Here is a 27553-nt window from a genome sequence, read left to right on the forward strand (position 1 = left end):
ATTAGCTTTGAGTATCACTCCATCTCCCTTTAAACTCCTCACCGGCTCCATTTTGCTGACTTCTTTCATGTTTCACAGTTGCACCATCATCACATAAACACACAATATGAACTGAGAGAAATTTGCCCCTGCGGTTTTATATTACAAATTTCTACCTCAGGCTTCTTTGTTAGTGTATACTGCGATGCGAGCAAGATAATATATTTTTTTATTGATGGCCCTGTACCATATTAACCACTTGATAAATTTCACTCTACTTAAAACCTGAATAAATAAAGATAAACCTGAATAGAGTTCACAGCTGGAGTGGTTTATGCAACCTGTATTTATTAGCCGCGTATGACAGTGTGTGCGAAGCTACTTTGAAACACACACTTACACACTAATAGAAAACATACTCTTTTACTGTACGTAACAGTGATGACGAGCAGTATTTAACTAAATGTTTTGCTTCAAAAAAGATGCAGGGACAATTTTGGATGACAATTTACCAACCCTCAGGTCATTCAAGATGTAGATGAGTTTGTTTCTTTATCAGAACAGATTTGGAGAAATTTAGCTCACTAATGAATCCTCTGCAGTGAATGGGTGCCGTCAGAATGAGAGTTCAAACAGCTGATAAAAACATATCAACAATCCAAAGTAATCCACATGACTGCAATCCATCAGTTAACATTTTGTGAAGTGAAAAGCTGTGTTTTTGAAAGAAACAAATCCATCATTGTTCAGCATGTATTAACTTTAAACTGTCACTTCTGGTCAAAATATGGGTCCATAATCCATAATAATGCTTCTTTCAGTGAAAAGGTACATTTTCTGTTGTTCTCTCACATCAAAATCCACTGACATATTTGATTAGAACAGTTTGGATCATTTACTATTGTATGTTGAACTGTGCATATTTTTCTCCTGATTCACACAAGATGACTTTTTCACTGGAGAAAGCAATATTATGCATAGAGGACTCAATTTGAACATAAAACCGTCTTAAGAATGGATTTGTTTATTACAAACATGCTGATTTCTGCTTCATAAGATGTTAATTGATGGACTGGAGTCGTTCTGGATTACTTGTGGATTATTGTGATGTTTTTATCATCTTGAACTCTTATTCTGATGGCACCCATTTACTGCAGAGGATCCATTGGTTAATGATGTAATGACAAATTTGTCCAAATTCTGGTGAAGGAACTATCTCATCTACATCTGACGATAAATAAATATTCAGTTAAATTTAATTTCTGTGTGAACTATTCCTTTATCCTATTCCTTTATTTGAACCATGAATCATTTACTGCAGTGAACAAACTGATTCACTTAAATGAATCAGACTTATCACAGCTATGTATATGCAGATGTGAGAATAAAACACATCTACATCCTGTAGCAGTGAGGTGAGCGAAATCTGGACATTTGATGTGCAAGGAAGTAACAGAGACAGAGAAACAGGAAATGAGGGTCAGTTCTCCTCCTGGGCCAATTGAGTCAGTGCTTTTTTCAGCAGGGACAGCAGGTTTGGTTTGCAGAAAGAGCAGTGATGCTCTGTACTTTGTTTGTATTCGTTTTGGGTTCTGTTGAAATGCCCCTCATCCACCAGGCTTTCAGTTTCCCCTTCCAGCCTCCAGTGAGGCTCCTCTCTTCTCAGCAGGGACGTGCACAGACATTTTGAGGGGCAGGGGCTCAAGTGGAAAAAAGGGCACTTCTCATATATTAATTTAATTATTTTCTAAAGAAAACGCTAAATATATTAGGGGTGTGCGATATTGACATAAAAATGCATCAATATTTTCTGGGATTTTATCGATAGCGATAATTAGACAATATTTTGCTGAGTGTGTTATTGTGCTGATATCTTAAGGACTACCGTGGACAGCTGACTCCTAAAGTTTTTATATTCTGCAAATTCTGTGGTGATCAGTTCACAGCAGTGGTAGAAATTAATGTTTTCCAATAAGTTTAAATTGATGTTTTACCTTTTATGGGCATTTTTGCCTTTATAAAGCCCTGCATGAGTGTGCATCATATTTTCGGTCAAATTCTTAAATTTAATCAGTCAATTTGAGCTGTCATTTAAGCTGTTACCAAGCAAGTGAAATCAGTATCTTTGCAATGCAGAGAAAACACAGAAGCTGCATTAGAAGTGGCATTTAGATGCATTTACACACTGTTTAATGCAGGACATGAATGCATTTAACATGCAGTTACAAATGCATTAATATTGTTTTGATATTTTAAACATAAAACATTGAATACTGATAAAAAACAAATGAATAGATACTTTAAATGTGAAATTAAAACTGCCAGTAGGTGGCAGCAAGTCACTGTTAAAAAGTGAGTCATTGCAACTGAACCGAATCATTTAAACGGTTGATTCATTCAGGAACAAAACAGCTGTTGCTCAGAGACGCAAATTGAAATTATATTTGTTGGCGAAATAGAGCAAAAACAGTGTTAATATTAAATTCTTGTTTATTTAACTGCTTTATAAAATCAATATCACATTTGTAATCATGTTTCTTTTTGGTGGGGAAAAGCCCCCTTTTATGTCTATGTGTGCACATGCCTGCTTCTCAGTATGCATCGCTCACATTTAATCTGTGTTTGACCAAGAGTGTCTGAGAGATAAGAAAATAAGTTTGCTCACCGATGGGCCCTCCATATGTGACTAGACTTAAAATTTGGTTACATTCACATAACCTCCCAAATACAAAAAAGACAGTTTCCTTTTGTGGAATAGTGCTTTGCTGCAGCTATAATTGGCTCTTTGAATTGCCTCTTATCTTCCATCGTTAACAAAGACACTACATTCGTTTGAGCCATTACAATTTTATGCTTTTGTTCAAGTGTGTTTCTTTTGTTAAATATTAGAAATGAATCATAAAAAGGGATCTGTTATGTGAATAACACCTCAGCTGCTTAAATGATTTTTGAAGGAGCATATGAGCAGCATGATCTAACGGTACAGGTCTGTCAGAGTCTGTGTGTTTCTGCATAGACGTAATATGTAATAATGAGGTGAAGTGCTGTATTGAATGTCTCTATTGATTCACTTGAGTAGATCATGTGACCTTGACAGCAGCAACAGCCGCCGAATTAAAATCAGCTTCCTGTCATGGTCACATGACTGTAGCATGCATTTTAAACACAGATCGATTAATGGTTGAGTGTTACACTCGGCAGTTTGCTACTAATGTTACCCAGATAAAGGTATTTATTTTGATAGATGGATAGATAGATAGAGGTGGTGATAACCAAGTATCTTCCTCTATTTACTAAAAGTTTACAATATAACTTAAATATTTAATATATTTAATTTTTATTTCATTTAAATGATGTTTCCGGAACACTCCCATCTGCCATTGGTTGGGCAAACAGATAGTCCCGCCCCAAACACATGTCATTGGTTGAATTTTCGGATAGTGCCACATAGCAAGTGTTAGCACTATGCAAGTGCAGAAGGAAGATGTTAAGATAATTTAAAGATTAAAACAGATTAGACCTGTGAAATGTACCATTGTGAATTATTAAGATGAAAAATAGGTTATAAATTAATAAATTAAAAATAGCTCCTAGCTGCAATAATAAAAGGACATAATTTAAAGGGGCTATATGAAGCTTTTTTAAAGATCATTATTTTGTGTATTTGGTGTAACAGAATATGTTGACATGCTTTAATGTTTAAAAAAACACATTATTTTTCAAATACTGTACATTATTGTAGGCCCTCTAAGCCGCGCCTCTCTCAAACCAGTCATTTTCTACAAAGTCCCTCCTTCCGACAAGCGCAGTCTGCTCTCATTGGCCAACTGGCACAGTGCATTGTGATTGGCCGAACACCGATAATGAAATTGATATTACGTAGCTTGTCAGTGAACTACGCCTCCGTGTATTAAATGCCGCTTCATTTGAAAACAGCTGATGGAGATTTAGCGCTAATCAAGGAACCGGCTTTACTGACGAGATGCGCATGCAATATATCGCCCAGCCCTAGTTGTAAGTAATCTTAATGATTCCTAAATGCATCTACTTTCGGAAGGCCAAATAAAGTGCTTTTGCCTAGAAACACACAGCGTCTCCCTGTCATGTCTGCATCAACTCTACTGTGGTTACTGAAACCAAGCCTTCTTTCTTTGTGTGAACATTTGGGCGGCATTACGCAAATATTTCCACATCGTGACGTAGACATGTGGGGGCGTGTTTGAATGAGCCGTTTTAGGGGGGTGTGGCAGAGTCTTAACTTTGATAAAGAATATCTCTTTGGTTTTGAGACTTTAGTCTTTGCAACTTCAGGGATCTTATTTATGCATAATCAGCTTGAAACACTCCAAAGAGAAAGGAAAACTTGAAATTGCATCATATGACACATTTAAAATAGCAGTATATAATACAGAATAAATAATAATACATATTTAACATTTTATTTGTGGAACTCTGGATTTTTTTATATATATATTTTATTTTATTATCCTGAAATTCTATTCAATGTATGACATGTAGATTCATACTAAGTGTAAATTCCAACTTATTTAGACCTTTCTACATTCAAAACTCTCACATTGCTTGGGTTCTCCCTGAGGTTCAGATATGTGACAGTTAACAGCTTCATTCCGGTGTGTACAGCTGGTGAGGTTCACGTATATTTGCATGTGTGTAAACAGGTCTTTTGATCTGATGAGGTGTAATCCAGCAGGCAGCATTCACACAGATGCTCGACTCAGTACAGGATCCTGAGAAGAAGATGAGCAGGATGAAGATGTACCTGTGGGACTAGCTCCACGCAGCCTGCTCTTCATGCTTCTCCTGCCAATTAGCTCTCACTGGTGCAATGCGTGTGTTGTTAGTGTGTGTGTGTGCACTAAAACATCTGCCTGTGTGGCCGGTGTAACCACAGAGCCTTATTATAGCTGAATTCTTCTCACAATCTGTGCCTGTGATAAGAGCTTGTGATTTTATCACCGGCTGCCGGCTGACACGCACACTCAAAAGAGATTGCAAAAGAGATGATGTCATCTTGCCTCGAAGCCCTGGAAATATCGGAGGGATTATTATGCAGCGTCGAAGACAAAACTTGTGTGTGCATGTTTTTTCGTAAAGGTGTGTGTGTATGCGCAGAGGGTGAGCAGGTGATCGTTTGGCAAATTCAACAGCTCTATTCCAGGACTCTCACTGTTTGCCTGTGTGTTAGCTGAAATAATAAAAGGACATAATTATGAAGACACAACTTCACGCTGTAATGGGGTTCAGTGAGAGGCTCTTGTGTGCTTCATTCACAGGAGAAATAGCTTCTGTTATGGCCGCACAGATAAACACAACCTGTTGAAGGGCTCTGTTGTCCACTCAGTGTTTCTCAAGCCTAGCAGGACTGTGAATTACTACATACTGGTTGTGTTAACACTATAGCTGGGCAATAAATCCCCCCCAATAAACAAAAATGTACAGGTGATTTTCTACCAGGGCATTATCCTTTAATTTTATGGACATTTCCATTCATTTGAAAACACAATGCAATGCAGTACAAAATTAAAAATACAGGTAAAATCAAAGGAAAACTCCTTCAAAATAATGCAGTTCATTGTGCCTTATTTTTAAGATATTGTATTATATATATTATATATATATATATATATATATATATATATATAAAACAGAGATAGATTCAGTTAATCAGAAATAACAGTAAAAACATTTACATTATTACAAAAGATTTCTGTTTCAAATAAATTGTTCTTTTGAATTTTTTATTCATTAAAGAATCCTGTAAAGATTTTGTCAGATTCGACAAAAATATTAAGTAGCACAACTGTTTTCAACATTGATAATAATTAGAAAAATGTCTTGAGCAGCAAATCAGCATATTAGAATCACTGCTGAAAACTCAGCTTTGCCATCACAGGAAAAAAATACATTTTAAAATATATTAAAATAGAAAAAAAATATTTAGAATTGCATGATTAATAAGAAATACAAGCAATATAAGTTTCATGATATTATTATTTTACTGTATGTTTGATCAAATAAATGTAGCCTTGATTACCCCAAACGTCTCAATGGTAATGTCATGTTGTAAATAATGCAAATTCATTGTTGAATCTTGTTTTCAAATGAACTGAATACCAATTCACACATTTTTTATTTATTTTTTGCTACTGAAGTGACCCTAAAAACAAAATTTACAAAATGCATTGTTTTATGACAAAATCAAAACAAACAAACAAAAAAGCAAAAACCTAATATTCTCCACATACGCTTCTCATGATCCCATCAATTCCTCATTCATAAAACAAGTCTTCCCCTACATTCCTTTTTAGTTTTTCATTGTCTGTCTTTTTTCACTTTAAAATTTGTCACACATAAACATGCCCTAGAGCTCCAATATTTTAGGAACAAATCATGATGGCCAAATAAAACACCATTTCAAAATTCACTAGGTCGCCTAATTTCATATTGACAGAATGATAATCTTAAACATATTGAATTATTCGCTAAATCACAGTAATATGTAGAGCAAGGCATTTCAGTCTGGTGAGACATATTCTCAGTGATTTGTATACACAGCAGGTGTTGGGCAGTTGCTCTCCCTCCATTTGGTGTGCTGTGGCAGGCATTTAACTAATGTCAAGTGGATTCACCTGAATGTTTAGCCACTAATGGGAATTTAGATTGAAAAGCAAAGGCAAACTTAGACGCCCATATCAATTAGCTGCTCTCTGTGACTATGAAACATGAGACAATCACAGATGAGGCTGTTTTTTTCATGTAAGGCACACATCCTCCTCATTAGCCTATAGAGTGCTTGTGCCTTCAGGATTTCTTGGGTGTGTGTTTATGTTTAATCAACATCACAGGTCAGCAGTGTGTCAGAGTGTGTAAGGCAGTAAATGGAGACTCGCAGCAGATGGAGGCGTGTTTTGCACAGATGTCTTAGCGGCTGGCCTCAGAAATGTTGCCTTTAGCACTCTGGTCATGTGCCATCAGATCTGGGGGGTTCCTTCAAAAAACTGAAAACACTTAAGTTTTAATAAAGCAGTGCTAAAAAAAACAAGGTATGGAAATTAGTATTATAATCAGACCAGTTCAAATCAAGAAGGCTGGATCAAGGTGGTTTCACAGACAGCCTGACATTTAGAGTCATGTATAATAGATGCTTGGCTTGAGAAGGTTCAGTCCAGGTCTCTGTAAGTGCAGAGATATCAGTAAACCCATATCTTCTGTGCTCCTTGAGAGCAAGATGTTCCTGTGATCTCTGTGGTAATGTGTGACCCTCTTGTCTCAGTGCTGTCTTAAATATTTGAACAAGTTTGAGTCAAAAAATGTTTCTCCCTAGTGTTCCTTTGTCATCCTCTGCTCAAACGTCTATCATTGTGCCTAGAAATAATTGAGTAACCACCAAATTAATTTCAAGAGACACAATAAGAAATATGACCAGTTGTGCAACGAGTCACCAGTATTTTGATAGTTTTGAATAACATATCATGCAGCACAACATAATTCCCCCTTGTGTGTCACAAAACTAGACCCATTTCAAGTTATAACACACAAGAGATACGTTGAGCTGCACACTGTAACCAGGCAATCTCACAAAAATTGGTATGGTGCCACTTTATGCTTGCTTTACTCCATATTTATGTCTGATAGCCTGTTATCTGAGCTTTATAATGTATGTGTATGTTTATAATTGTTTAAATTATTTGTAATGTTAAAATTGATATATTAAATAAATTGTGCAATAATAAAAAACTCTTTAAGTGGTATTCCATAAAAGAAAATATGCATGTGTGTGTGTGTGTGTGTATGTGTGTGTGTGTGTGTGTGTATATATATATAAACAAATTCCAATAAAATATTTCTGTCCAGCTATGAATTTCACTGTTGTATATGATTTGTTTATAAAAAAAGTACATAATAATATTTAATGATCCATTCATTTGCTGTATATTAAATACAAATATTCATATACTACAATAAAAATGCATGCCTTAAGAATATTTAATATTTTAATAAAATTAATATTTATGCAAAGTTTTTTTGTGATGTAAATGGTCACAAATGAATTAAAATCTAAGTGTTTTATTGCCGTGCGTTTTATTAATCTATTTGCAATTATTTGGTTTTATTTATTCATTTAGAGTAATCATAACTGTTCTCTGATCATCCACCATTAGCAGTTGTGGCAAATAATTAATTTCAAACCTTTAATACATTAAAAAATTAGCAAAACTGTGAAGAACTGTTGAATTGTACTTGTTCTGTCATTCAGTGCTGTGCTGTCCAGCGCTCGAACATGATGGCCACCCCAGGCTAGATATTGAAATTTTAGCTCCTAAATCAACTGACCATTAAGCAGGAGCAGAATTATTAACAATGAGAGAGATGCCAGGCAGAGAGCTCATATACTGTATACTAAGAGCTCATGAATGAGCACATATGTATGCAGGAGGCAGAACTATGACCAGGAGTCCCTCTTATTCACAGGTATGAGCTAACAGCTCCGATGGCTTTCTGAACTCCTATGGCTCCCATTAGTGATGAGGCTTGAGTCATACTTCAATAGGTTCTGTAAAAGACACGTACAGTCAGGTCCATAAATATTGGGACATCGACACAATTCTAACATTTTTGGCTCTATACACCACCGCAATGGATTTCAAATTAAACGAACAAGATGTGCTTTAACTGCAGACTGTCAGCTTTAATTTGATGGTATTTACATCCAAATCAGGTGAACGGTGTAGGAATTACAACAGTTTGCATATGTGCCTCCCACTTGTTAAGGGACCAAAAGTAATGGGACAGAATAATAATCATAAATCAAACTTTCACTTTTTAATACTTGGTTGCAAATCCTTTGCAGTCAATTACAGCCTGAAGTCTGGAACGCATAGACATCACCAGACGCTGGGTTTCATCCCTGGTGATGCTCTGCCAGGCCTCTACTGCAACCGTCTTCAGTTCCTGCTTGTTCTTGGGGCATTTTCCCTTCAGTTTTGTCTTCAGCAAGTGAAATGCATGCTCAATCGGATTCAGGTCAGGTGATTGACTTGGCCATTGCATAACAGTCCACTTCTTTCCCTTCAAAAACTCTTTGGTTGCTTTTGCAGTATGCTTTGGGTCATTGTCCATCTGCACTGTGAAGCGCCGTCCAGTGAGTTCTGAAGCATTTGGCTGAATATGAGCAGATAATATTGCCCGAAACACTTCAGAATTCATCCTGCTGCTTTTGTCAGCAGTCACATCATCAATAAATACAAGAGAACCAGTTCCACTGGCAGCCATACATGCCCACGCCATGACACTACCACCACGCTTCCCTGATGAGGTGGTATGCTTAGGATCATGCGCAGTTCCTTTCCTTCTCCATACTCTTCTCTTCCCATCACTCTGGTACAAGTTGATCTTGGTCTCATCTGTCCATAGGATGTTGTTCCAGAACTGTGAAGGCTTTTTTAGATGTCGTTTGGCAAACTCTAATCGGGCCTTCCTGTTTTTGAGGCTCACCAATGGTTTACATCTTGTGGTGAACCCTCTGTATTCACTCTGGTGAAGTCTTCTCTTGATTGTTGACTTTGACACACATACACCTACCTCCTGGAGAGTGTTCTTGATCTGGCCAACTGTTGTGAAGGGTGTTTTCTTCACCAGGGAAAGAATTCTTCGGTCATCCACCACAGTTGTTTTCCGTGGTCTTCCGGGTCTTTTGGTGTTGTTGAGCTCACCGGTACGTTCTTCTTTTTAAGAATGTTCCAAACAGTTGTTTTGGCCACGCCTAATGTTTTTGCTATCGCTCTGATGGGTTTGTTTTGTTTTCTCAGCCTAATGATGGCTTGCCTCACTGATAGTGACAGCTCTTTGGATCTTATCTTGACAGTTGACAGCAACAGATTCCAAATGCAAATAGCACACTTGAAATGAACTCTGGACTTTTTATCTGCTCATTGTAATTGGGATAATGAGGGAATAACACACACCTGGCCATGAAACAGCTGAGAAGCCAATTGTCCCATTACATTTGGTCCCTTAACAAGTGGGAGGCACATATGCAAACTGTTGTAATTCCTACACCGTTCACCTGATTTTGTAAATACCCTCAAATTAAAGCTGACAGTCTGCAGTTAAAGCACATCTTGTTCGTTTAATTTGAAATCCATTGTGGTGGTGTACAGAGCCAAAAATGTTAGAATTGTGTCGATGTCCCAATATTTATGGACCTGACTGTATATCACAGGACATAATATTGTTCTGAATGAACCTGTCTTGTTATCGCCAGGCTGATTTATTTCAGGGAATAATGGAGAACAGACATTTTCACATCGTTTCTCTGTGTCGCAGCTCCCCCAACTTTCACGGATACACCACCGCAGTATGTGGAGGCCAAAGAGGGGGGCAGCATCACTCTGAGCTGCACGGCCTTCGGGAATCCCAAACCTTCAGTCAGCTGGCTCAGGGAGGGAGACCCCGTACAGGACAGCAGCAAGTATAAGGTGAGCAAACACATCTCTAGGAATGTTAAGTGTTTGTCCCCCAGATGTCTAGTTAAAAAAGCAAAAACAAAAAATATCGAACCTTCATCGGGGCAGTGCATGTTAATTAATACTAAATATGTCATGTGCTGTGTTGCCCTATTCCCTTACAATAAATGATTTTGGCCTTGTTTTTTTCTGGGTTTTTTTTTTTTTTTTTTTAAGTGCTTATAAGTAAAAAAAAAAGTAAAAGGATTTTTCCTAAAAAAGAGGGGGAAAAAAGAGGATATTTCCAGAATGCGGTCGTGAGAGATTTAAATTAAATTACATTTGTTACTTCATGCAAGACATTTTATCTGTGGCTTTTTTCATCATACATGTTATGCAAATTTATGCTGCAATAAGATTAATGAAATTAAGCATTTTATTTGCATACATATTCATTAGTCTATTTTTGGTGTGGAAAGCCACTTAATTTGAGTCTTTTTTTTTTTTATACCAATTTTTCTAGTGTGATCTGGCAACACTGCTCTCTCCGTTTAAATGAATGTGCTCACGGTTCGGAATGGCCATGTTTTGCAGCTTAGTTTGTTCAAAGTTTGGGGTCAGTAAGATTTTTTAATGTTGTTTTTTTTTTTTAGATAAATCTGCATTTATTGAAAGAAAATTACTGTAAAAACAGTACTATTATGAAATATTAGTGCAATTTTATAATGTATTTTATATGTAATTTATTACTGTGAATTTTCAGTGGCCACTACTTCAGTCTTCAGTGTCACGTGATTTTTGTTTTGTCCCATTTAATAAATGCAGAAAAAAATGAAGATAAGCAGATGTTATAGTTTGTTTGTGTAACATCAGACCATGACCTTAGACTCATTTGACCTCAGAGATATTTGTTGTAATTGTTAAAACAATATACAGGCGCCATCATTAGTGCATTTACTAATGCTATATGTTCCATCAAGTCATCATGAGATATTGCAGCCAATTTAGAGCTTAAGGTCAAGGTTTCTAGCATTAGTAATGAGCCAGAGCCAAGGTTGGCCTCAAAAAAGCACACTGTCAGTCAGTTACCTAATTGAGCGAACAGGACAGTGAAGTTATACATGACAGACAGAGACTGTGTTCAGAATACAGAGCTCTGACAGATGAAAAAATGATACATGTTTGTACTATCGACTCCGGGAGAAGAAAACATTGTGCTATTATCAACTTACTTCCTCTCAGCTGGGACAGTTCTGTCTGTGTGTGTGATTGTGTACGTTGAAGACACCAGCGCTTCAGTGGTCCAGCATCCATTAGTGTCAATGTAGTCATTGAGTCATGTCTAACTGTGTTTGAGCTCTGTCTCTCAGTGATTATATATTAGAGATATATAGGTGTTAGAAGAGATGTTCATATGGCTGTGTGCTATGGGTTTGTGTAGAGCAGCAAATAAATATTGTGTAAAAGCTTGTAGAAATTCATTTTTAATTAAATGAGAAATACTTGCCATGGTTTTAAATTAGCGTTTTTGGTATTTGTATTAAAGCATATTTGGTTTTGCTGTGATATGTGAAATCGTGACACTTTAGTATGTGACAGACATAGTGTTGTGGATCCTGAAGAGTTCCTGTGGTGTTTGATTGATATCCTTCTCTGCACAAATACAGGATTGGAGTTGTCACAGTGAGGGCTCAGGATATTTGATGACAGTGGAAATGACAGGTCAAAGGCACTTTGTCATCTCTTTTCCTCTATCGTTACTTCTTCCTCCTTTCCTCTGTCCCATCTACCATTGTCACGGTCCCAAATCCAGCCCTCCATGAGGTTATCAGTGGCCCACCAGTACAATTCAATTGCTGCGTCTGTGTTTAAACTACAAACAAGTGACGTGCAGAGAAAGTGCCACATGCAGCGCTCACTTGCAGTTTTAAAGATTTTTGTTTAGGTTTGATTTAATTATTATTATTAATTTAAATAACCAGATTTAAAGGAGTAGTCGTTTTCTAAGAAAAATACAAATTTATGTACTTTTTAACCACAAATGCTCATCTTGCACTAGCTCGTCTTCATGCAACGTGCAAAGAAAATCAAACGGCCTTTACAAAAAAAAGGTAAAACAACGATGTCGGACGATTTTGAAGTTGGAGGGGAAAATGAGATCGAGTTTTTCACCCTACCCTTATGAAAAAGAAGTTTATTCAAGTGCACTATTAGTATACTTCTTTTAAACAAAAAATAGGACAGTATACTTTGTCTACTTTTACAATAGATGCTTCCATGTGTTTAAACAGCATCAAAACTGTGTAACTGTCACGTTCCCTCTCGGGATACAAGGAGGTGCGGAGACGTGAAGGTTCCTATAAGGTTCTTTATTAGAATCCAGCAGACAAACAGGGATCATGGGGAGAGACGAACACATCTGACGTGATGACCGGACACAGGGGCTAGGAAACACAGGGCTTATAAACACAGGGAAATTAACGGGGAAGAACAGAAACAGGTGAGGGCTAATCAAACGCAGGGCTTGGGACAAATCAACTAATCATGAAAGGAACGAGGATGGCCAAATAGGGACACGAGAGGAGGGGAAACACAAGACAAGGATTGACAGTAACATTATGGAATAAAATGTCGACCAATGAAGAGGTAGTAATGACTGTCAAGTTGGGGTGTTGATCGACTCCATCTACGTTTTGATTATCATTCTGAATCATAACCAATTCATAGTCTTTTTTCAGCTTTTTGTTCACAATATTATTTCTTTATTTTTTATTTATAAAACTTACACACATTCAAGTGTTTAAAAAAGACTGAATGAAACTAGAATAAAATGTTTTTGTTTACAAGCAAAATGTATGTTCAGATAGGTCTATTCATACGACAAAATATATACAAATTGATACCTAAATAGACACATAGTAGTATGCTTAAAGTATGATGTAAAGTTCACTTAAAGAAAACTTATGAGTATACTTGCAGTATAAAACTACTTAACTAGTAGTTTACTGAGACTATACTTCAAAGTGTACTAAAAATGCTACTACAAGTATTTAATTAGTAAACTATCAGTATACCTATAAGTTCACATTTAGTATAGTTGCAGTACAAGCTAAAAACTTTGATGTAAACTAGTTTACTCAAAGTTTACTACTGTTATACTTAAGTATGCTTAAAAGTGTACTTTTATATACTAGAAAGTGGGCCAATTTAGTCCCAAGGTGTATTGAAATAGTACACTTACAAGTATACTACTAGTACACTGATATTTGTATACTTGCTAGTATACTTAAAAATATACTTGCACTTTAAGTGTACTTAATAAAATAAACTTGAAGTATACTACTTTTTGGTAAGGGTACCCTTCCTTATTGAACCGAAGTACACAGACGAAGAACTAATCACGTGACCTTTCCAACGTGATTATGTAATGCGTGAAGTTGCGCATGTGCGTTGCAGAGCTAGTGCAGGATGAGCATTTGTGGTTAAAAAGTATATAAATGTTTTTTTTTTTTTTTTAAGAAAATGACCAATTATTTAGATAAGACCCTTATTCCTCAGCTGGGTTCGTGTAGAGCCCTTTGAAGCTGCATTGGGTTTGAGGGACTGCCTCTAAAATTGCCACCAGGGTCATTTAGACTGTCCCTAATAATTAGTCATTAGTCTAATCGGGATTAGTCATATTTCAGATGGTTTTCCATACTTTTGTCTAAAAGTGCCTTTAAGCAAAGCAATTTCAGTTTCCCTGCTGTATGTTTTAAACTTCCTCTGTTAGACTGAAGAAATGAAGCAGCAGTTTTAACACGGTAATCACACGGCCTGTAGGAAGAGCTAATTAACCCCCTCAACCCTGTCATATTCCCTAGTCATTTAGCACTAGCCCAATGTCCATCTCGGTGCTCGTAACTGTGCTCATTTTAACTATGTGTCATAGAGGCGTCCCTTGGGCCTATTATGTTCACAGTGCTGTGTAATTAGCAACCAAATAAATCATCCTAGTATTTCAATACTACTGGAATTTCTCGACTCGAGTGACATCTTTTATATTTCATCAATTGAGCCGCCTGTGATATGAAACAGACTTTTAGATTCCCTTGTCAAAAACAGCGACTAAAAAAACACAAGCTCTTTTCTCACAAGCGATCCATTGATTGTGGCTCATCAAAACTGGCAAACCAAACATACTGAACCTAACCATCAAATGCTTCCAGAATATAAACCATCTGCTTACTGAAGACTAAGCAAAGCGATTCCTACAGGAACGGATGGCTCAGTTCTCTGCCTGAAAAAAGATTGATTTACAAGAGCCCATCGAGAGATCTCCATCTCCTCACACACAGCAGAAAAATGACAGCCTGTCAGCGACAAGCTTTGTTTAGTGATTGAACACTTTTGAAGTAAGGTGAGATAACATCAGGAGAGGAACAACGGTATTCGTTGCTTGTTAATTTGAATGATGGCGAGCTCTTTGTTCAGTCGAAATAGAGCATTGTTTTGACTGACTAGATCTCTAATGTTGTTTACAGAGGGAAGAAGACAAGTTCTGCTTACAATTGGTTATTGTTTTTGCTGAATGTGTTTGAAGTGTAATTCTTTGGTAGGTTAATACATATTTACCTCTTTTAATCCCATCCTAAATCAACACCTATTTTTGTCATATGTACTTCCATAAAGTTCAACAGAGCTGGCCCAGTTTTTCAGGATACTTCATTTTCCCATTCATTTTTCCTATAGAGATTTTCAAAAAGTCTTTGTGAAAGAGTAATAAGTCATCAAACCAACAAACTAGTGAGAAGGCAAATAGAAGAATGTCTAAAACTTGATTTGATGCCAAAAAATTTAAAATCGGACAAACTGGACAAATATACACGATGATCGTTTTACTGACAACAAATCAGAATAATGTTCCTTTTAAGTCATGAATTTTAAAGCCTGCTTTACTTCCATAATGTGATTGTATTTCAGAGATTTAACCATTTTTATTTCAAGTGACTCCTTAAATAGAGATTAATTTATCTAATATCAGGGTTAATTATAAATGGAAGGTGGGATGGAGTCTTTGAATAATGCTAAATAATAGATATAAATCATAGAAATAGTTTTTTATTTACTCTGAAGTGGTGTGCTATGATTTATTAGATGTGTGTTGTTGTTGGGTCTGCCATAGCATGGCCATGCATCTCCGTCTGTGTAATTAGCGTAATTATGGAGTCTGGGATCCACAGCGGAGTCTCAAGCTGCTGCCGTTTGTTGAATAAATTAGCCGCTTAACCTCATGCTGCCCATTTGTAGACTGAAGGCATGTATGTTCAGCGGCAGAGTGTGTATGTTCATGTCAAAGGGTCAAGGTTTGGTTGGTTAGCATTTTCCTGTTAAAGGAACACTCCACTTTTTTTGGAAATAGGCTCATTTTACAACTCCCCTAGAGATAAACAGTTGAGTTTTACCGTTTTTGAATCCATTCAGCCGATCTCCGGGTCTGGCGGTAGCACTTTTAGCTTAGCTTAGCATAGATCATTGAATCGGATTAGACCATTAGCATCTCGCTCAAAAATGACCAAAGAGTTTCGATAATTTTCTTACTTAAAACTTGACTCTTCTGTAGTTACATCGTGCACTAAGACCGACGGAAAATGAAAAGTTGCGATTTTCTAGGCTGATATGGCTAGGAACTAGAGGTCTGCAAGCCCGTCGGGACCTGCTGAGTCCATTCAGACCGGACTCGGGCCTTTTTTTTTTTTTTTTTACAGATCGGGCTCGGGTCAGGCTCATTTAGCTTCTCTCCTTTAACTGTGCCCATATTACGCGCAGAGCACACATGGCGACTGTATGAAATACTGATTATATTATAAATATTACACATCGCCTTATTCGCAACGCATATTCGCACGCATTAGCATACAGGTGACAGTTGACCATGCAGAGCATCAGGAAGAATTTGGGGCGTGGTTACTAATAAAAGTTTCCAATGCTTTGGGAAAAGCTGCATTTTGGATCATCCATGCATTCGATGATGATCCTGACTCGCTGTCTCCTCATGGATGCGCCTTTAGAGTTTTTCAGAAGCGCTCCTGCTCAAAACCGAAACTGCTTTTTCCCCTTTATTTAATGTCTTTATTGCATGCTTTGTTGATATTTTGAGTGCACACAAATAAAAGTAGGCCCTTTACAGTTCCAAACAATGAAGCCTATTACTCTTACCGTTATGAGCAAAAATGACAACGTATTTGAAATATTTCCAATGCAAGTGATCGCTCTGGCGCGTCCATGTCCTGTAAAGCAGGGGTTTTCAACCTGTGGGGGGCGCCAGCACCTGTCAAGGGGGGCGCGAGCATCAATTAATTCAGAGACATTGCCTTGAAGATTTATGAATACGAGCTTTCAAATCTTCAGCCATCCGCTAGGGGGCAATCTGACTCCCGCTGTTAGGTGACAGTGAGAATGGTGTAAAATGATTTACGGTTAGTCATGTCAGAAATCCAACCACGGATTGGCATGTTGTTATCTCAGAAACAGGCTCAGCCATCACACTGAATCAGGTAAGCTGGTTATATGTTTTGTGTTTCTTCACTGGAATCGCAGCAAACAATATGTGAATGATGTTCGCACACTTTGGGCTCGGGGGGGGGGGGGGGGGGGGGGGGGGTTGAGGGGGGGCGCGAGTGAAATTAGTACTGTAAAGTGCGCTTCAGCACTTTACACCCTGCTGTAAAGTGCGCTTCAGCTTGCACTCTTCGCACAAAGGACTGGATATGCATCAGTGCACATTAACCTAGGTTAAGCCTTTAAACTAACATTGTGGAGCTGTTTTATAACTATAGATTTAGTTTTAGACAAGTCGTGATAATTTGAGAAGGCTAAATATATCAAACATAGGCTATGATCAACTCACTGTCTGCCGCTGGCCGCTTGGTCGTTACGTTAAAAAAACAAAAACTTACATTTAACAAATAAAAAAATGCTCCAAACGTTTTTCTAAATTAACTTAATAAAATAACGAAACAAAATACAATCACTTTGCCATTTCATACAAAACTGAAGTATTTTAATAGATGAAACAATATAAGCTGTTTTGGGAGAAGGGGGAAAAAAAGACAGGCTCGGGTCGGACAATATTTTGAATGAACTATTTTGAATGAATTTATTTTATTTTAATTCATTTTATTTTATTACAGCTTTATTTATTTAAATACCAAAAACTATTTTTCATAGTTTTAGTATTACTTAACTGGCTCTTAGCAGTGCACATGTTTTGGGATTTTTCAAATCAAAAGCTAAAGTCTAACATCCAAGAAATATTTGCCTCAAGGTGAAAGTCTTCTAAGGAGAAAGTCACACATGCTTGATATCACATGAACTGTGATGATGATGCTTGCTAGTAGGTCTTGCTATTACCCCGTCTGATGGAATGCTGAATAATTCATCAGAGAACCCCCTCAGCGAAGCCTTTACTTTACCATGAATCTATGTCATCTATCTCCACTTTTGCACTTTTTTTCTCAAAGTACTCTTCACCTGCTCGGCCGGCAGCAGTAAAGTGACCCTCATGTATCGTTAACCATCCAGTTCTGACAGGCCGGGGAGAAAAGATGCTCTGTCGAGTCCCTTACCTGTCAGGTCTGTCTACGGAGAGCAGTAAAACTGTTATGCTGTTCCAAGACTAGTTGTATCCGGTCACGTATTTCCCATGAGATTATGATTGGCAGCGAATTGTATTCAAAAGTGAGGAAAGGGTTTTTTTCCTTACCTTGCTGACTTATAGTGAATATACTATTAACTTTAAATACATTTTACAATTTTTTTTTTAAATGGATGTTATTAAAGAAAGTTCCCTATCTGTCGGTCACTACGAGTTATGTCGACATGACGACATGATAAGAGAAAATGCCAATGAAATTGGCTAGTGGATTTTGCATACCTGAGCCACTCCCCGTGCATACTGGTATAAAAGGGCGACAGGTGCATCCACTCATCAGATTTTTAATTCGGAGCCGAGTGGATGAGAAGAGTGCTGATCTCCACAAAGCCTTTCCACCTCTTTATTTTCCCGGTTGGCGTTACGGTGCGATCAGCGGAGTCCCTCGCAGCAGCGATTCCCCTGGGCACTTCAACTGAAAGAGCAAATTCTAAAAGAGCAAATCATGGAATGGCTCGCGTAATTTTCAAGATGCCGTTCCATCCGTATCCTCTTGGTTGCGGTCGTTACCTGTCCGCGGATGACGGACAAAATCTGGGCAAGACTCATTCGTGGATGTTTCATGTGCCTGTTGTGGGCGTATGAACATGACGGCGCTGCGATCTCGCCATTCTTTTCTGAAAAGATTGGCACCCTCTGCTGCCACCCGGCCCAGTCTTTCTGACTCAAGCAAAGGACCGCTCTGGCGCTCTGGGAGATCTAAGGGTCACAGTAAGAGCTTCTCCGCCAGGTACGTCCCCACAGACATCTTACTCCTCACGCAGTGATCGTCGTGTCCGGTTGTCGGGTGATTTCGCTGGTCCGTCCCGCGGAACCGCCAGCATTTCATTTAGCGCGCCGCCCGAGGATGCGATGTCGATCGCAGCATCAGGGGATGGGCTTTCGTCCTCCGAGGATGACAGTTCGGCAGGGCTGCCCCCCTCGGGTGTGGTCGCCACTACTGAACGGACCCGGAGCTGACGGCCACGCTTGCTCAGGCAGCTACGGGGATCGGACTGGAAGTCAATAGACCACCCAGTCCCGAGCTCTCGCGGCTGGATGATTGGTTTATCGATGCGGGACATGGCTCACAACCGCACTCTGCCCCGGTGCCTTTCTTCCCGTAGGTACATGAGGAGCTGACGATGTCGTGAACGGCCCCTTTCAAGGCCAGAAGCCACTCGTCTGCCTCCTCAGTCCCCACTACCCTCGAGGGTGGGGCAGCCAGGGGGTATGAGGACATTCCCCAGGTGGAGAGAGCGATTGCGGTGCACGGCGCGGTCCCTCGGGAAGGTGATGTCCACCATTGTAGTCCAAGAACGCATCTCAGGCTCAACCTGGCAGAGATGAAGGACGTCGACACAGCACGCTTTCTCAACGCTCCCATCTCTCAGGCGGGGCTGTTCGGCGACACTGTCGAGGGCTTTGCCCAGCAGTTCTCGGCAGTGCAGAAGCAGACTGAGGCGATCCAGCACATCCTGCCCCGGCGTGATGCACCGTCAGCCACCGCTGCCCCGAGGGATGCCCTCCTGCATCCTCCAGAGCCGCTCAGCCCCGTGCCGAATCGGCATCTAGGCTGGGGCATCGAGCCTCTCGCAGGAGTGCGGCGTCCCCCGCGCCTCAGCCAGCCCCCAAGTCCTCCAGGAAGACGACGAGGCGGCCCTTACGCAGGCAACCCGGAGATGTGGAATTTTGCTCTTTCCCAGGAGACGGTGGGGACAGCATCGTTCCTACCCCCGGAGGAGGGCCGGGTGGAGAATCCTGTGTTTCTTTTTGTTTCTGTACCCACCTTCCCAAAAAAAGAGCAATTTCCTTATCCTCTGGGTTCGCGGGCTGACAGTGTGCGACGCCCGTCTCGCTGGCTCATTTGCACAATTAGACTCAGCTATGCCATTCAGTTCGCCAGGTGACCTCCCAGGTTCAGTGTCATTGCTCGAGACTTCGGTGGAAGTCCGAGATGCACATGTCTTGCGCGAGGAGATTGCTGTCCTTCTGGCAAAGGATGCAATTGAGCCGGTCCCTCCAGCCGAGATGAGGCAGGGGTTTTACAGCCCCTACTTCATCATACCCAAGAAAGGCGGTGGCCTTCGACCAATCCTGGATATGCGAGTCTTGAATCGGCCCTGCACAAGCTTCCGTTTAAGATAACCACATTATCAAATGCATCCAGCATCCAGCGGATTGGTTTGCAGCAATCAACCTGAAGGACACTTACTTTCATGTCTCGATCCTTCCTCGACACAGACCATTCCTACGGTTTGAATTCGAGGGTTAGGCTTGGCAGTACAGGGTCCTCCTCTTCAGGCTCTCCCTGTCACCCCGTGTCTTCACGAAGATCGCAGAGGGCGCACTTACACCTGCTACGGGAAGTGGGCATCAGGATCCTCAACTATCTCGACGACTGGCTCATTCTGGCCGGGTCTCCAGAATAGTTGTGCGGTCACAGGGACCTGGTGCTGCAGCACCTCAGCCAGTTGGAGCTTCGGGTCAACTGGGAAAAGAGCAAGCTCTCCCCTGTGCAGAGAATCTCTTTTCTCAGTGTGGAGTTAGACTCGGTGAGTATGATGGCGCGTCTCACGCCCAATCAGTGCTGAACTGTGCTGAATTTTGCCACTCTTTCAGCCCCTGGTCGGACCTTGCTTTTCTACGGGCCCTTAGAATAAGTGTCCCGGCATGTTGTTGTCACAACAGATGCCTCCAGCACAGGTTGGGGCACTACATGCAACGGGAAGGCAGCCTCTGGGCTCTGGACGGGGCCTCGACTGCATTGGCACATCGACTGCCTAGAGCTGCTGGCAGTGCACCTAGCCTTGCTGCAGTTCCGGCCACTGCTGTTTGGAAAGCACGTCTTGGTCCATACGGACAACACTGCGGCTGTTTCGTACATCAACCGGCAGGGAGGTCTATGATCACACTGCATGTCACAGCTCGCCCACCATCTCCTCCTCTGGAGTCAGACACAGCTCAAGTCGCTGTGCACCCACCATCCACATTCCGGAGGAGCTCAATCATGCAGCCGACGCGCTCTCACGACAGCTCACCTTCCCCGGAGAGTGGCAACTCCATCCCGAGACGATCCGGTTGATTTGGAATCAATTCGGGGAAGCTCAGGTAGACCTGTTCGCTTCCCGCGAGTCCTCCCACTGCCAGCTGTACTACTCCCTGACCGAGGCCCCGGCGCATACGCACTGGCTCACAGCTGGCCTCGGGCTCTACGCAAGTAGAGTGCGCAAGTGCAAGGTCAGGGAGGACAAGGAGCAGGTCCTGTTGGTTGCGGCGTATTGGCCCACCCGGACCTGGTTTCTGGAACTCATGCTCCTCGCAACAGCCCCTCCTTGGTGCATTCCTTTCTCAGGGGCTCATCACCATATGGCACCCGCGGCAGACTTGAGTGGCGTTGTGAGGTTGGAGCGTAGGCCGTCAGTGAGGTTGGAGCGTAGGCCGTCACTCTCAACCTTGAAAGTGTATGTGGTCGCTATTGCGGCTCATAACGATGCAGTGGACAGCCTGTCCCTGGGAAAGCACAATCTCATCATGAGGTTCCTGAGGGGTGCCAGGAGGTTAAATCTATCTCTCTATCGTCCTCGCTGGACTACAGAGGGGTCCCATTGAGCCGCTGGACTCAGTCAAGCTGAAGTTCCTGTCTGCTAAGACAGCTCTCCTGACCGCGCTCACTTCCATCAAGAGGGTCGGGGGCCTCCAAGCATTTTCAGTAAGCGAAGAATGCCTTGTGTTCGGGCTGGCCTACTCTTACATTGTCCTGAGACCCCGGCCTGGATACGTGCCTAAGGTTTCCACCACGCCCTTCCACGATCAGGTGGTGAACCTGCAAGCACTGCCCTCGGAAGAGGCAGACCCAGCCTTGGCGTTGCTGTGTCCCGTAAGAGCGCTGCGCATATACGTGGACCGCACCCGGAGCTTCATAAGCTCTGAGCAGCTCTTTGTCTGCCATGGAGATCAGCAGAAAGGGAAGGCTGTCTCCAAGCAGAGGTTGGCCCACTGGATAGTGGATGCCATCGCCTTGGCGTACCAATCCCAAGGTGAGCCGTGCCCCCTCGGGGTGAGGGCTCACTCCACACGGAGTGTTGCCTCCTCCTATGCGTTGGTGCACGACGCCTCTTTGGCAGACATCTGTAAAGCTGCAGGCTGGGCGACACCGAACACGTTTGCAAGATTTTACAATCTCCGCGTTGAGCCAGTTTCTTCCCGTGTGTTGGGTAACAGGTAAGTGGCGGGAAGAGCTGACCGGTGTCATGCTTGCTGCGCCATTCCCCCCCACCCGGGGATGTGAGCGCCTTTTTCCTCCTCCAGTAAGTTCCCCGGATGACGAACCCTGGTGGAGTTCTTCCAGCACCCTCGGCAGTCAGACTGGGCAGAGCAGTCCTGACGCCAGGCCCAGTACTGGTGTTAGCTTGCCCGGGTCTCCGGTCAGCCCTTGTACTGGACTAGGTGTCCATATGGCTTGATTCTCTTCGGATAATCCCATATGTGTATTCTTCCACAGTAAGGTTTCCCTCACGGTAAACCCTTTTCTTCCCTTTGACAGAGTACTCTGTCGGGCTCTACTGGCAGCTCTCCTCTCTACGCCTAGGTAGGATCTGCCCCTGAGTCCAGTTGTATGTAGTACTGCCCCAAGCTGGGTCAGTCCATATCAGTGTCTCCGCATGTTACCTCCCTTCGGGCAGGATGTGGCCTCCGTAGCGCACTTCTCCAGAAGGCTCGCTTCCCTATCGTTACTGCCAACCTGTTATAACTAATAGGAAAGACTTGAAGCATTCTTTCTTGAAGGTCGAAATCCCTTCAAAAATTCTTGGGGAAAGGAACAGTGACTTGGCTATCTCCAGCAGCGATGTACTTACCTGTGGTCCCTGCGGGTACCAAGGTCAGCAAATTTTTGCTGGGGCGATGGGAAAGTTGCGACCTTTTGCATGGCATTTGTCTGTCAACATCTGCATGCCACAAGGTTGTGATGGGGTTCAGGTTGTGGCGCTTTCCATAGACCCCTAATGTTGTCACAACATAACTCGTAGTGACCGACAGATAGGGAACGTCTCTGTTACGTACGTAACCCTCGTTCCCTGATGGAGGGAACGGAGACGTTATGTCCCCATGCCACAATCTTGAATCATCGCTGGTTGCCAGGGACACGTTCTTGGATCCTCAGCGGAAAACCTGATGAGTGGATGCACCTGTCGCCCTTTTATACTCGTATGCACAGGGAGTGGCTCAGGTATGCAAAATCCACTAGCCAATTTCATTGGCGTTTTCTCTTATCAGAGGTGATTGGGGCTCCCAGGTGAATCCCCTAATGTCGTCACGACATAATGTCTCTGCTCCCTCCATCAGGGAATGAGGATTATGTATGTAACCAAGACGTTTCTTTTTTCTGTAAAATTTCACAAACTTTTTTTTTCTTTTTTTAAATGGTTTACTAATTCCTTCAGTATAACTATTTTTGTATATAATAATAAAAATAATAGTCTTTTTGATAATTATTTTGTTTAATTTTTCAGTAAATGTTAGTTTCATTTATTTCTAGTTTTTCATTTATGACATTTGACATTTATTTCAGTTTACAAAAATGTTTTGGAATGAGTTGTTTTATGAAAATAACACTGGACATGACAAAAACAAGAATATGAGAAATGATTCTGAAAATGAGAATGAACTGTTTTTTTGAGGAGGATTTCTGACCTTTTGACCCTTAAGCCTCTTGACTTGTATCAATGGGAATGCTAGAAATTTATTTTTAATTTTTTTATTTATTTATTGTTATTTGGTATTATTGCCATAACCTAACAGTTAAAGTTTAGAAAAGGCTGCATTATTTCATTGCCCAGTGATGTCAGCTAAGAAGAAAGTTATTTCAAAGGTGGAGCAAGTTATTACATTTTGAAGAAAAATTACAAAGACAAACATTGTTTTTTTTTTTTCTTTTGCAATAACTTGTACTGATGAATCATGCATAGTGAGTATCAGCATCCCGCCCCTTACCTGCCCCTCTGCCACCAAACACACACTCTTGTACTGAGTAAATCAATTATTCAGCTCACTCTCTGAGAGCATGTGCACGATTCAAGGCCAAAAAACAAGCAGAGACGCTCTCCTCTTATAAGTGCGGCTTTGTCTCGAAAGGATGATTGTGAAACCGAGCCAGCAAGCTAACCATCACAGCTTGAAAGAGCTTCAGAGTTCATACAGGATCCTATTAATGAATTATGACTTGCATGTTTTATATCATTTCAGAATAAAGACAAGACACGGAGCAGGCTGGCCTAGTATTTTACTAAAAACAAAAGCCTTCACAAAAGAAAACATCAGAATAATATATGGGTGGGGATCATTTGTTGCACAAAAGGCTTAGCTCATGAATATTAATTAGTTTATCCACAAATAATTTTAAATGACTTATAATTTGTGTAAAGTAAATAAAACTAATATATAAATAAGAAATGTAGATGCTTCCTCTGTAGGTAGATTTCCCCTGCTGTCCTCCTTACTACGTTTGTGGGCCTGGGAACATTCAGTTACGTTGCTGTCTATGCAGAGCTAGAGAGCTCTCGGATTTCATCAAAAATATCTTAATTTGTGTTCCGAAGATGAACAAAGGTCTTATGGGTTTGTAACGACACGAGGGAGAGTAATTAATGACAGAATTGTAATTTTTGGATGAACTATTGCTTTAATGAGATTATTTAGAATTTGGTTCTTAGTAGGTGATGCTGTGACCTCTCTTCACAGGTGAGTGATGGCAGCCTGACGATTGTTTCCATCAGCCGTGAGGACAGGGGAGCGTACACATGCCGAGCGTACAGCGAGCAGGGAGAGGCCATCCATACCACACGCCTACTCGTCCAAGGTAACACCATAACTACACTAAACTGTTTCTACAGGACTTTATTGTTTGCTATTAACTGAATGATATCACTATCCTATTGTTGGAGTGCTGTGTGGTGTGTTTGAATAGTCCTCTGTGTGTCTATGTATGTGACACACATGCTTGCAAAGCTGCATGCTGCATGGCACCCATGCTGTAGAGCTACAGAGATAATTGGACTCCATATGTTGGCTGTCTGGTACACTATAAAGCAGTAATGGGTTCACTGTCAGAGAGATTTTTCACCACATTGCTGCCAAAGAAGCTTTTTCCATTTGGGATCCCTAATCTATTTAGCGTCTGCTGCTTTTAGCATGTCATGTTAGCATGTAACCCAATAACGCAACAGATTTATAACTTTTATTGTCTATTTGTTAACATTTTTTTGTGTGTTAATTAAAAAGAAATGTAACCAACGCTCAGCTGCATGTCTGTAGCCTACCCATAATCCTAAATATACTTTACTTGGAGAGATTTTAAAACAAATATAAGAGCTGTCAAAAGATAAAATTAGATTTCAGTGCAATAGTGTTCTTTATTTACCTTTTTGAGCATTCTAGACAACAATAAAGCCCCCCTTCCCATCAAATGCCAATCAAACCAGTATCAAACTGCAGTCATAAAATGACATTCCATTTTTCGGCTTCTTTTGAATTTCTTTTTTACCCACTGTATTGAATGTTTCAAAAGTGAATCATTGTAATAGTAGCCATTTAATTCTAATAACAATAATGCTAAATTATATCCTGTATAATATTTGGTGTTAATGAGGGGGTATGGAAGCCTGTTTCTGCCATAGTTAAGTTAAAATATAATAATTCTGTAATTCATGATAATGAGAAACATTCTCATAATATTTATTTATTTATTTATACGTGTATTTGGATAGGGACAATACAATAAACATGATTCCAGTCACAAACTGGAAAAAATGCACTGCACATGGAGATTATAGCAGGTGCTAATTTGCATCTCATGTCCCTAGAAAGGCTTTTCTAAAAAAAAATCATTACATGTATAAATAACCAAAATTATTATAATAAAATAAATAACTCTCTGTACCAAAAAGCTAATGTAAACAAACCATTCATATAAAATCCTCACGCATTACAAACAGAATACAGAACAAACACATGCACCTAGTTTTATAGACTCTTCCAATCCTAATTACTAGTAAGCAACCATATGAAAATTTAAATATGCATACAGGTCTGGTTTATTTTAAGCTAACGCTTAACCATCAAATTAGTCAATAATGACTTGACATTTCACAATAATGAGAAGCTTTTTGTAATAATGAGAAACTTTTTCACAGTAAAGAGAGAAACCTTCTTATTTTAATGACTTAACAACTCATAGTAATAATAATAATAATAATAATAAACATTAATTATTAGAAAGTTCCCATTATTAGGATATACTAAACATTCATTATAAAAATTGTATTAAAATTGTAATAAAAAAAAAATACATTTTTTTTTTAATAAACAATAGTTTACTGAACAAATTGCTCTTTCTTTAAATAAATTCAATTATAATGCCGTTTTTAAATTAACTTCTAAAATATATCATTTCTATTTGTTGTTGAAATATAACAATTTACAGAGTGGCTGTCATAACTTGTTTCATAAAAGATTTATTTAAACATGCATTAAATAATTAAGACATCACTAACAGGTAAAGAAAAATATAATTACGTATATAGTCTAATATTTCGAAAAATGCTCTTTACTAGACTTCATTTCTCTAGCAAATCACGAGCTGTAGACACTGATGACTTGCCTGAGGTAAATGAAATGCTACGTGACGATTTGTTTACAAGCTGTTTTAATGACGTCTTTCTGCAGTTGAAACACTAATTGAGTGATTACATGAGGGGTGAGATGTTCATTCATGTTTATTTTGTGTTAAATCTAGTTGTAAATAGGAAGGGATAATCGTGTTCACTCACAGCGCACGCTGCCATTTGAACTGAGGTGTTTATAAAGCTGTCGCACCACATCAAAGAGCACCAAAACAGCATTCACTGTCTGAATTTCCTGAAAAAAATTAGTTCGGTACCTGTACCGAAAATTTTCGAATATGTGTAATGTTACACCCCTATGAGATACATTGCATTATATAAATTAGACTTTCTTCTATGAACATAAAACCTTTGGTAACTTTACGTTGATCATATGATCCGTTCCCATTTGAGTAGGTGGTTCTTTACCAGAAGAAGCATTGTGGACCAGATCAAGAATGACAGGACACTCTAAACTCTAGAAAATAAATGAGTGAAAGAATTTCTGTTTTAATAAGAAATTCTTATTAAACAAAAGGTTTAATCTTCACTTAACAAAAAGAAAAAGTTTTCTGTTAGTTTAAATAAAAATCAACTGCTGAGACATAAAGTGCCAAGTTGCAGAAACACAGTTTTGTAGACACGTTGGCTGTCTAGCGAGTTTGTTTTTGTACTGTAATGTGTGTGTGCTGTCGAGCAGGACGGAGAGCATCTGTAGAGTCCGTGTCTGCACGGGGAGTTCTCTGCAGGCTTTCTCCACAGAAGAGCCCTCTCTT

At 40.1% G+C, this 27553-nt stretch overlaps 1 protein-coding gene across 1 annotated transcript in view; it reads left to right on the forward strand.

The window, feature by feature from the left end:
• LOC306862838 (protein turtle homolog B-like) overlaps positions 1-27553 on the forward strand; it is a gene marked incomplete at both ends in the record, with an annotated part of 123348 nt that overhangs the window by 48591 nt on the left and 47204 nt on the right. Inside the window, 2 exons of the mRNA XM_079405853.1 lie at positions 10327-10478; positions 24859-24976. Of these exons, the coding sequence (XP_079261979.1) occupies positions 10327-10478; positions 24859-24976 (270 nt within the window). The remainder of the gene's footprint in view (positions 1-10326; positions 10479-24858; positions 24977-27553) is intronic.

This window comes from Barbus barbus, assembly GCF_936440315.1.
Source record: "Barbus barbus genome assembly, chromosome: 43".
Lineage (NCBI taxonomy): Eukaryota > Metazoa > Chordata > Actinopteri > Cypriniformes > Cyprinidae > Barbus > Barbus barbus.